The following is an 11,285-nucleotide window of genomic DNA, read 5'->3' as shown; positions in this document are numbered from 1 at the left end:
AGAAGGTGGTGGGGCCCCATCACAGCCAACACCCCATACTTACTAACCAAACTGATTAAAACTTGATTTGTCTCCTGAAAGATCGTTCTAATCTGCCAACCTGAGCTTTCTGGTCTACTTAATACCTGTTGCCTCTCACTGTAAATTAATAGGCATTCTGGTAATACACCAGTCTCTGAGAGCATACTTAATGAGTCCATCCCAGAAAGAGGTCAATTCTCAAATGACAGATTCTCTTTCAGTATCTCCAAGGCATAGTGTCAAACCTAGAGAACTTCTGCTAGCCAGTTAGAAGGCTCACTCTGGAATCACTGTAGCCTCACCTAAAGTCTTCTCATTAAAATACATCAAACACTTTTAACAGATTAAAAATTAAGATGTGATCCCAAACAAGGAGAATTCAGTAATAATTTTATTTTGAATTACAATCTATTATCACTTCAAAAAGAGCCACTTCAGAAAACATCCAATGGATGTTGACTTACCAGTAAAAATGTAAGTCATCAACGTATGATTTATACTACAGAATACATAATAAATTATATTTACATGCAATGACTAGACTATCACACACAAGGTAAAAAAATACAGTATTTTATGTACATTTTAAAAGATTTACATGTTCATATACAATTTATAAAGTTAAAAATTCTCTGTACAAAATCATACATGTACAGAGTTTATATAAGCCCCATTCTTATGGCTGTATCACCACACAGATTTGCTTAAAACTCTAATACTACAAACACTCGGGTTCTTCATACTCAATCTTGGCACCCATATAGCAATACATCATTTTGAAATGTAAATTACAGAGGAAATAAAACGTAATCATGCAGACATTTTTAATATAAGAAAATGAGATAAAATGTACCACCAGATCAACATTTATCAATTCCATAGATACTGGGTTTTCAACTTACTGCACTGTTTTCATACAAGTACATGCAAAACTAGCAGATTATGGATTTTTAAAGTAACATTAAAATAATACCATAGTTTGACAATACTTGGGCAATAGGAATGAAACTAAGAGCCATAGTCTAATTATTTCTGCGGATCTGCATCACATCAAATAGACACTGATCATTTAAAAAACAAAACAAAAATGTGTTTGACATTTAAGAGCATATTCACTCTTCTGAGAAGGGGGAGGGGGCAATCTATGATAAACCATTAAAGTATTATCCACTGTCCCTGCTAAGGAAGCACTTGCATACTTCCAATCTGCTTAAATAAAGACATCTGAAGGTTTTATAAAATGTTTAAGATAAGCTACACTAGTTATTTTTAAAAATCTTGAAAAGTAACAAATTGAAGGTATCAGCACCTTCCCTCCTCCCCAAAGTAGCTAAAGATCAACAAGAAAAATAAAGTGCCAATGTCTAAAGTATACTGTTAATGGTTTAAGAGGCACTACCTCATTTGATGGCTTAGGATAAATATGAAAATAGGCCAGATCTGATCTGAATAACAAATAGAAGGTAGGTATTCCAGTATATGTAATTCCTGACTAGATGGGGGCTAAACCAGAAAACTACCTATTCCCCCATTTATTGCTTTGAAACCTGTACATATAAATTCTGACAGAATAATCAGATTTCTAAGATGGAAAGCACAGTGTTTGTGCCACTTTGAAGTTGAAAAAGAAGGTGCACTCTTGATCACTGGGAGGAGAGCTGCTGAGACTCTCCTCTCCACAACTCATATCTTCACAAGAGTCCTCACTAAAGAGAAAAAGAGACAAAAAAGAGGATACCATTACTTAAAACACACTTAAATGCTTTATAGCCAAAATAAAGCTGCTATATGAGTATCTCTAGTGAGGATTTTTATATTCAAAATGTATGCTTTACAGAGACAAAATTTATAAAGACTTCCTAAATGAAGTCTATAGTAATCTCAATGGAAAATACAGATTTTTTTGGCTGAGTGCAGTGGCTCATCCCTGTCATCCCAGCACTTTGGGAGGCCAAAGTGTGCAGATCGCTTAATCCCAGGAGTTCCAGACCAGCCTGGGCAACATGGCAAAACCACATCTCTACAAAAAATATTAATACAAAAATTAGCCAGGCATGGTGGCACACGCAAAAAAAAAAAAAAAAAAAAAAAAGGAAAGAAAATATAGGTTTTCTTAAGTTTAAACAAGTTACTATTTGCCAAACTATTATTCTTGTACCAATTAATAACTCTATCAGCAACTAATTGTAGAATTCTAAGTATTTTAAATCCAATAATGAAGACTAAAGACAACATACCTCCTAGCACATGGTCTATTTAGATGTATTTCTTGCATCCGTGATTTCTTATACCACTTAACACTCTCAAATATCAAAGTAAACTAACAAGCTATGAAAATGAAACTTCTGGCCCTTTATCTCTACAGCATAAAACAAACAAATTTAGCAAAATTATTCACTTTACAAACACAATAATCAAATTCTGAATAAGACAACACCAACTGACAAACCTCGGAGGACATCTATAGAAGTCTTCCCCATTAGTGGTGGTGATTCCCTTTATTTTCCAGGCACCTACCCGTTAATCTCTTCTCCACAGCACAATATTAGGAATTCATACTAACATGACAAAGCCCAGAATTCTTTTCCACTTTGTTTTTTTGGGGTTTTTTTTTAGCTGTATTTCAAAAGCAAGGGAAATAGGAGAAAGATGGAAAACAACCAGTTTAAAAAGGGAAAAAAGGCTGAGTGCAGTGGCTCACACCTGTAATCTCAGCACTTTGGGAGGCTGAGGCAGGAGGATCACTTGAGCCTAGGAGTGTGTAAGACCAGCCCTGGGCAACATTGCAAGACCCCATCTCTACTCAAAAAAATATAAAAAAGAAAAAAACTAAAAAAAATGGAGAAGACCTTATAAATCATTACGTATTTTAACAAAACTACTTCTGGTTAATTTGCTTACCTGAAGAGTTGGGGTTTTAATTCTTAGCTCTTAGTGTAGGGGCTTGCTTTCTCTAATGTCTTACACTATTCCACAGTTCTGAGTATAATAAACTCAGTAATATTTAGTCTAGGGAAGTTTAATTAGTCAAGGAACCCGCCTACCTTTCACTTTCATCAAAACAACCCCCCTCAGGTATCGTTGGCAGCTCAGGAACACTATAGTAGCTGTTGTGGAGGTTCTGGGCTGTGCGCCTTGAAACGATCCAAACCAACTTCTTAAGATCTGGTTTGCAACATTCAGGAGAAGAATACTCAGCTAGGCATTTAGAAACTAACTCTCTCCAGTAAAAGAACTCGGCGTCATTAATCTGGAAAAAAAAAATATTTTAAGAGGTTATGGCAATGTCTCCCAAATCTTGCAGCACCTTGGAATCACTAGGTGAGCTATGAAAAAAAAAAACATATATATATATATAGATGCCTGGCTCCCACTACCCTCTTCCACCTCTGGTATTCTGATTTAATTGACAAGGAGTGCAACATGAGCATCAAGAGTTTTGTAAGTTCCCTAGGTGACTGTAATGTGCAGCCAAACTGTCAAAATTTGGGAACCACTGGTTTAGGAGAGGAGCACTCTAAGTATAAAATTACATAGGATTCAATACACAGAAAGCTTTGCCTATTCTAAGAAAACGCTGACCTAAAAACACTCTGGGTCTGTTAATAAATCAACTATCAAGTATAGTCCTTAGTCTCAATGCAAAGAAATTCAACATTCCTTTTGTTACAGAAACCAATTTGGGTTCCTGTAACAAGGCATTGTTTGGATTGCTGGCAACATACACTTACATTGTAACACCAGATACAAAACTACAGAAATTAGCAATATGAGAGAAGAGAAATTTCCCAAAAAGGACATAGTTCCGCCACCACTGGGGAGTGCTCCAGTTTATTTCTTTTTTTTCTTTTTATGTTTTTCCTTCCTCCTTTGGAACGTCTTCAGTTTATTTCAATGAATCAATTTTCACTGAAGATGGTTCCAGCTATCAATATCAATAAAAAGTTCAGATAAAAACTAATAAAATCATGATTAAAACAAAAGCGAAAAGTTATCTGTTACAAACAAAATGCTTCACATTGCACATATTTTCACCAGAAAACAGAAGATCTATCTATTTTCTTGGCCTCCCATTTTCACCTAATCTAGCTACATCTTAACCCACTTATAATCTGGTTTCTACCACTTCCTTCTCACTGCTCTACTGACATTACCTCTGACACATTCAATGACCTTCAATTTTCATTATATTGGATCTCTTATAAAAATTCAATACTCCTGACTACCTCCTTCTTAAAAACCTCCTTCCTGTCCGACAGTGCTCCTACTTGTGGGGATGTACCTTTCTTCACTTGGCTCCTAATGTTGGGGGTAAAGGCCAACACTAAAAACCCCAGAGCTTCAACTGACCCCTACAAAAATGATTCCACAAGCTTTTAATGGTTTCAACTATTGCTTCTTCATGAGAAATTCCAAATCTCAATCTCCAGCTACAGTTTATCTTCTTATTCCAAAATGCCAAACACCTACTAGACACCTACCTGTGTATACACGCATCTAAAATCATACTTCTCTCATCACAAATCAACTTCTTCCAAATTTCCTGCCAATTATGCTAATATTACATCCACCATTAGGTACAAATCTTGGCCATTCATGATTCCTTGCCTCATTTCCATGCTTGGCTTCCAAAACCACCGTTTTATGAGTTGGACAGCCTTACTCCTGCTTGTGACTAACACCTAGACATTGTACCTGCAAGTCTACCCTAAAATGACTTTTAAATCTGTCTAGTCCACCAATTTCTTGGCCATAAGCCTTTGCTGTCCAAACTTTCACTGTCAAAGATTCTTTTGCTCCAAACAGGCTCCCAGTCATAATGCTTCTCCTAGTCTGCCCTATTTCTTTGCTTAAAAAAACCCCAAAGTAAGCTGGGCACAGAGGCTCATGCCTGTAATCCCAGCACTTTGGGAGGCCAAGGAAGGTGGGATCACTTGAGGTCAGGAGTTTAAGACCAGCCTGGCCAACATGGCGAAACCCCATCTCTACCAAAAACATAAAAACTAGCCAGGCATGGTGGTGAGCACCTGTAGTCCCAGGCACTCGGGAGGCTGACGCAGGAGAATCACTTGAACCGGAGAGGCTGAGGTTGTGGTGAGCCGAGATCGTGCCACTGCACTCCAGCTTGGGCAACAGAGCAAGACTCTGTCTCAAAAAATCCCCAGGTACTCTCTATATTCACTATTACCTGGCACCAAGACATAATAACAGATGACAGAACACAACACTTCATGTTAACTTCCTTATTTCTCCAACTAGACTGAGAGTTTAAGAAAAAGGACTGTGCTTTTGTTTATACCTCTTTGTGACTGTAAGACTTACTTTTACTTAGCTGGCCTAAAGGATTTGAAAAGACATTGGGGTTTAAAACATCAACATTGCTGGTGTTATTTGATGCTGCTGCTAATGGGATGACAGTTCAGCCCTAGAGGTGTGATGTGATCCCATCCTATCCCATTAGTGTTTGTTCTGAGTCTACTTCCTAGAATGCATTTTAGAACAATGCATACGTGGCAATGTAACAGCTGTACTGTCATATGGCATGATTACTACAGAAGGGGCACTTATATGCAGAAAGAAGCTGGGCTAAGTGACCAAGTTACCTTCCGGATTAGTATTTTTTGGGTCAAAGCTGCATTTTGAGAACTTTAACACTACAGATATAAGAAAAAAACGAGTGTAAAAGTTAAGAGTCCCATGAAGTATTCAAGTTTAAGTCACTACAGAAAAAAATGAAACATCAGGAAAGAAATTTGCTTTAAAGAATAATGACTGTGATTACCTTGGAATGTTTTTTAACTAGCAAGAGAATTTCCAGTAATTCAACAGATTTCAAAGTTTCTACTTCCAAATTGAGAAGGCACAAGGCTAATACAGATGGCTGTAAGAAAAAAAAAAAGGAAAATATTTTTTTAAAATTCAAAATAGAAACTGTGAGATATATATGTAAGCAAGGAATCGACTTACTTTTGCTTTTGAAAAGACGAGTCGGCAGTTGCAAGCTTTCAGCTGAGCTTCTAGTTTATCAAGGCTCAGTATTTCTTTCCTATAAATGCAAAGAACAAAGATTTATTAAACTTCCAAAGATTTAAATGATTTTAAACGATTTTAAAGATTTGCCAGGGCCAGACGCGGTGGCTCAAGTCTGTAATCCCAGCACTTTGGAAGGCCGAAGTGGGTGGATCACTTAAGGTCAGGAGTTCGAGACCAGCCTGACCAACATAGAGAAACCCCATCCCTACTGAAAATACAAAATTAGCGGGTGTGGTGGCACACGCCTGTAATCCCAGCTACTCGGGAGGCTGACACAGGAGAATCACTTGAACCCGGGAGGTGGAGGTTGCAGTTAGCCGAGATCACGCCATTGCACTCCGGACTGGGCAACCAGAGCGCAACTCCATCTCAAAAAAAAAAAAAAAAAAAAGATTTGCCAATAAAGTCCAAGTCGAAAGTTTGAAGAAGGTAAAAATACAAATTTCATTGCCATTCCAATTATTTACTGTTAGCTACAGCAATGCTCAAAGTATAAAATTTATCTTTAATCCCACTGACCTTTCTGAAGTATGACAAAGTATAATAGTATGGTATAAGTGCAAAAAGTTTAAGGCAGTAGTAGCTTCCAATTCATAGTGCAATTTTTCTGAAATTATTTTTTCCATCCGTTTTATGTCAGAAGCAGTACATTTACATTGACTAATCCGGATCACATCATGAGTGGATGGAATATTGCAGTCTTCTTCAACTATTCTAGCAGCCAGCAAAAAAGAACAGACTCCAATGCAAGACAAATGTTTAGGTTTCACCTGAGAAAAAAACAAGAGGCTTCTTTCAACAACTGTCACTTTGACTTAGTAAAGCAAATGCTTATAATACTGTAATGATGCTCCTATTCTTAAGACAGAACACAATCAAGCTGCTTCTCTTATATGTACTGGCCCTTTACCCAGTTATACACATTGTCACATTTTAGATCTTCTCAACCTCCCTTAAAAAGAAAAAAAAAAAGGCAGCAGGGAGCAGTGGCTCATGCCTGTAATCCTAGGACTTTGGGAGGCTGAAGTGGGAGGACTGCTTGAGGCCAGGAGTTTGAGAACACTCTGGCCAACATAGCAAGACTATTCTGGTCAACACAGCAAGCCTCCACTTCTACTTTAAAAAAAAAAAAAAAAAATTTTAATTTAGAAAAAAAAGTTTTTTGAACCTTTAAATTATGTAAATTCAAATGCAGGTACAAGAACTTCCATGCAGGTTCAAAAGCTAGATTTCTAGCACTAAAGTATAATTTGTATTTCAGACTTATGAAATTCATAATACAATCTCCCCCAAAATAAATTAAGCTTTTTAACACCAAAAAAAAATGTACTGGGATATTAAAATATTTTATACTTATGTTCTTACGTAAAAATCTTTAAGAATCATTCCATATTTCAATGTAATTTTGCTCGAGAAAGATCACATGAGTGGCGCAGAGTGGGACATATATAAAAGCTGCCATGGACAGATGGCTGCCCTTTTCTTTTCAGTGCCCTGAGAACTGACCCAGCAGCTGACAGCAATCCTACTGGCAGAAGATTCCCCACATTTTTCTAGCCATTACTGGTGACTGTTAATAAAACCATGGCTCCCTGCTTTGAAGAGACTTCTAGGGAAGACGGCCGGTCATATTTAATAGACTGTTATGCTTCATTTGTCACGCTTCAGTATTTTAAAAATCTAGGCTTCAAGAGAAGCATGATGGCAGATAAAATCTTATTTTGAGGACTATAAACATATGGCAAATATCTAAAAAATAGTAGTCTCTCTTTTGTCACATCTTCGAGAGACAGTACTTAAGAGGTAAAACCTAAGACACAACAGAAAAATCTAACATACAACAATACAATTAATCCTGTAGTCTTATTCTGGCACTAACGATCACAATTCTGATTATAAATTTTTATGTACAGTGGACATTATTATACCCATTCGATAAATATTTCTTGAACCCTGTGTGCTAGGCACTGGGCATAGAAAACGGAAGATGAAATACCTTCATAAGAGCCAAGAATCTGTCCAAAATATTGACGGCCAGGACAAAAGTTTCAGTGCAAGATCCAAAAAAGTTGGCTAAACTCCTTAAATCTTCAACTTTGGCATTTCTCAATCCTGGACACAAAGTGTTATCATTCTGCAATAAAAACCAAGAACCAAGGTTTACAATTTTCTTAGAACCAGATGAAGAACACATATAGATCCAAAGAATAAGGTTAATTTTTTTCCCAAGAATAAGGTTAATTTTTTTCCCCTCAATCTTCAAGCATATAGATGGAAAGAGTGGTATCACTTAAGTAAAGCTATACACTTTCTCATCTATAAGACATAAATCACTGCTTCTTAAAAATATACATCATAAAAGAGCTTCAGCAATTCAATATAAGGTGAACCGTTCCAAGATTTCAGAGAGTTATAGCAAATATAATTCAATTCCCTTGAAATGGAGAGAGAGGGTTCCTTTGTTTGCTTTTGCTTTTCTAAAGTCATTTAAGATCCTACTATAAATATGTATTTCACAGGCAGAGGGTGTTTGCACAAATGAACTGCTCAATTCACCAGGAGTCTCTCATCCTGAAGCTGCAGGAGCTGGAGTGCGGGGGGCGGGGGGCGGCGGCGAGGACAGTGCCACATTCAAAACAAAAACAAAAACAAAAACCCACTTCTCTAAAATATCACTCTCATTCTTGCTAAGAAAAGCAAAAGCATGACCCTGGAATAAGGTTTATCTTGGTATTCCAGAAGGAACAACTTCGATATTAAGAAATTTTTGCAGGCTTCAGTCATGATTCAACGGGGAGGGGGGGTTATTACCTCCTCCAAGCCCCATCAGCTGCTTGAGCAAGTTATCTTTTCTGCCAACTTACCTCCGGGGTAGCCTCAATCAAACTCAGCCCTTTTTCTCGAGGTTGGAATCTCTCTTCTTGTTCTAGGTAGAGGTTCAACAATCCGAGGAGTTGGACCCCTTCACGACCTGCCAAGTGCTCTGCCCCCAAATCCTTCATCTGCAGCAAAGACACCACACAGAGAATGTAATCTGGAGGTAAGAGGGGTGGGGAAGCGGGATAGAAAGGGCTGAGGCCAGTACCTCCAGCAAGGATCGCCTCAACACACCCGGACAAGGAGCGGGGTGAGGGGCCAGTCACGTCCTCCAGAGCCCTGGGGCAATCCCCACCACGGCCAGGGAGGTGTGGCAGGGGGAGGAGCCGTGGTCAGGTCCGCCGGCCAGCGCTGGGTAAGACCTGCCAGCTTTGGCCTCTCGGCGTTTCACAAACAGGAAACTGTCCGCGGGCGTCGGCGTCCCCTCGGTCTGCCCCACCTGAAGTCGCACCGGGGAGGGCCTTCTGCCCAGGGGACTGCAGTGAGGCCAGCGACTGCAGCGGGTCCCGGGGATGGGGCGTTGCACAATAGGGGGGAGGGGAGGGAAAGTCTCGCGACTGAACAAAGAAGCGAAGGGAGGAGACTCCCGAGCCCCGCCCGCGCGGGGCGCCCAGCTGCAGAAGCCCCTCTCGGAGAGTCCAGCCCCCAGCTTTTCCCATCCGCTGCTGCAGCACCGATTCCGGACTTACCCGAGAGGCGGACACCCGTGTCCCAGGAGCCGTGGGGTGGCGCGGCACACCCGGCTGCGGTCCGGGGACAGAAATCCAGTCCAGTCTAGCCCGCCCCGCGCCCGACCGGACAACACCCATCCTCTCACTGATGCTGGGGCCCTGCAACTCTGCAGAGCCCCGGGGCTGTCAATCCAAGAAGCACCACCCCAGCGAGCCCCCGTGACAACACGAGTGGGGGCGGGGGGCACCGAGGCGGAGACTGCCCTTAGCCTAGTCGCCCCCTCCGTCCACCCCCCAGTATCTATCTGTCCGTCGCGGGCGCCAGCTTCCCCCAGGGCTGGGGCTGAGGGCAGCACCCTGGTCGCTCCAGCGGATGAGGGGCAGGCAGCACCGAAACACTCGGATGATACCAACCTCCCCGCAGCCCACAGTCCCCACCACTAACAAAGAAACCCACGGCGCCCCTGGCCGGGCCCACTCACCGTGCCGGAGACGCGCCTCCACCCGCCCGCGGTCTCACGGTCCGCAGGGACTGGGTGCAGCGGGGACTTCCGAACCTGTCTCGCAGGTCGGGGACCCCACTGCCTCAGCGGTGCCCCCGGCCCGGCATCCGACCCTTCTTCCCAGGCACCGCCGCCTCGGCCTCACAGCCCCGGCTCCATCCCGCTCCCCACGCGCCCACCCTCCACCCGGGCGCAACGACGGCCGCCGGAGACCAGCCTGCCGCCGCACCTCCGCCGCCTCAATAGAGGCCTCCGTGAGCCTCCTGTTTTTGTTGTGAGTTTCGACGCCCCCAAGGGGGCGGGGCACGTGACTCCCCGCGGAGGGATCCTGCACTTCCTCCACGGACTTTAAAAAGAGTTCCGCCCCTAAGCCGCTGTCTCCAGCCTCTCTCGCTGCCTCCCTAGCTCTCCTTGGCTTCGCCAAGCCAGTCCTCCCGCCCGGCGCCAGGGCGGAGGGCGGAATCTGGGCGTCGGGCTTATTCCCGGATTGAATCGGATTTGGGAACAGGGGAAGACTGAGGAGCGGAAGGAGATCGTTTCTAGTCTCATTACGCATTTTAAAGGTCCCTGATTTGTTTTGTTTTCGCTGTTTTGAAAAGTCCGCCCAAAGTAGCCGGCTCTCTGATTGGATGCGGGTGGGGCGAGGGGAATGCTGAGGACCTGATTCACGCTCGAATCTGGATTGGCTAATTTATCAGTCTTGGAGCCCTCTGATTGGCTTTCTCTGTATCCTGAGCCTCTCTCTGCCTTGGGGCCTTAGCAACTCCAGGGTCTGAATTGCGCATGCCTGGGTGGGCAGCGGGGAAGGTTTTCAGTTACCTGCCCTGAGGTACTGCCTTCTCTCCTGGCTGCGTCCGCCCTTCCCGGGGGAATGTCACGCTCGCGGCGTTTCTCCAGAGCTAACCTTTGTGCCAGCCCTTTCAGCCTCGGGAGAGTTTTCTACATTCCTTCTTTGTTTTGTCTTGCCGTTCCATTTTGCAATAACCCACCAAATTATTATAACATTGTCGGGGCGTCTACTAAAATATTCAATAAATGCTACAAGTTTGGATGTTTGTTTTAAAATTTTCCAATCCAAGAGGAAAAAAAAGTGGAGAAGACAGGTGAAACAAGATAGGCAAAAAGTTGAGGGTCGAAGCTGGGTGATGGGTACTCGAGGCTTCATTACACTGTTCGTTCT

General features: G+C 42.2%; 1 protein-coding gene across 2 annotated transcripts; it reads right to left on the bottom strand.

The window, feature by feature from the left end:
- Positions 1 to 1,058: 1,058 nt before the first annotated feature.
- CCNG2 (cyclin G2) lies at positions 1,059 to 10,376 on the bottom strand. 2 transcript variants are annotated; one of them, XM_011966217.1, is made up of 8 exons: positions 10,085 to 10,376; positions 8,919 to 9,056; positions 8,051 to 8,188; positions 6,574 to 6,824; positions 5,989 to 6,067; positions 5,804 to 5,902; positions 3,066 to 3,271; positions 1,059 to 1,727 (listed from the first exon to the last, which is right to left on the bottom strand). In XM_011966217.1, the coding sequence occupies exons 2-8, from the start codon at positions 9,054 to 9,056 to the stop codon at positions 1,604 to 1,606; spliced, it is 1,035 nt and encodes a 344-aa protein (XP_011821607.1). In that variant the 5' UTR covers positions 10,085 to 10,376; the 3' UTR covers positions 1,059 to 1,603. The 2 variants fall into 2 exon arrangements, with proteins under 2 accessions (XP_011821607.1, XP_011821606.1); XM_011966216.1 differs by lacking the exon at positions 10,085 to 10,376 and adding an exon at positions 9,621 to 9,822.
- Positions 10,377 to 11,285: the final 909 nt, after the last annotated feature.

Source organism: Mandrillus leucophaeus, unplaced genomic scaffold (genome assembly GCF_000951045.1).
Source record: "Mandrillus leucophaeus isolate KB7577 unplaced genomic scaffold, Mleu.le_1.0 Scaffold75, whole genome shotgun sequence".
Lineage (NCBI taxonomy): Eukaryota > Metazoa > Chordata > Mammalia > Primates > Cercopithecidae > Mandrillus > Mandrillus leucophaeus.
This window is presented reverse-complemented; position numbering and strand designations above follow the sequence as displayed.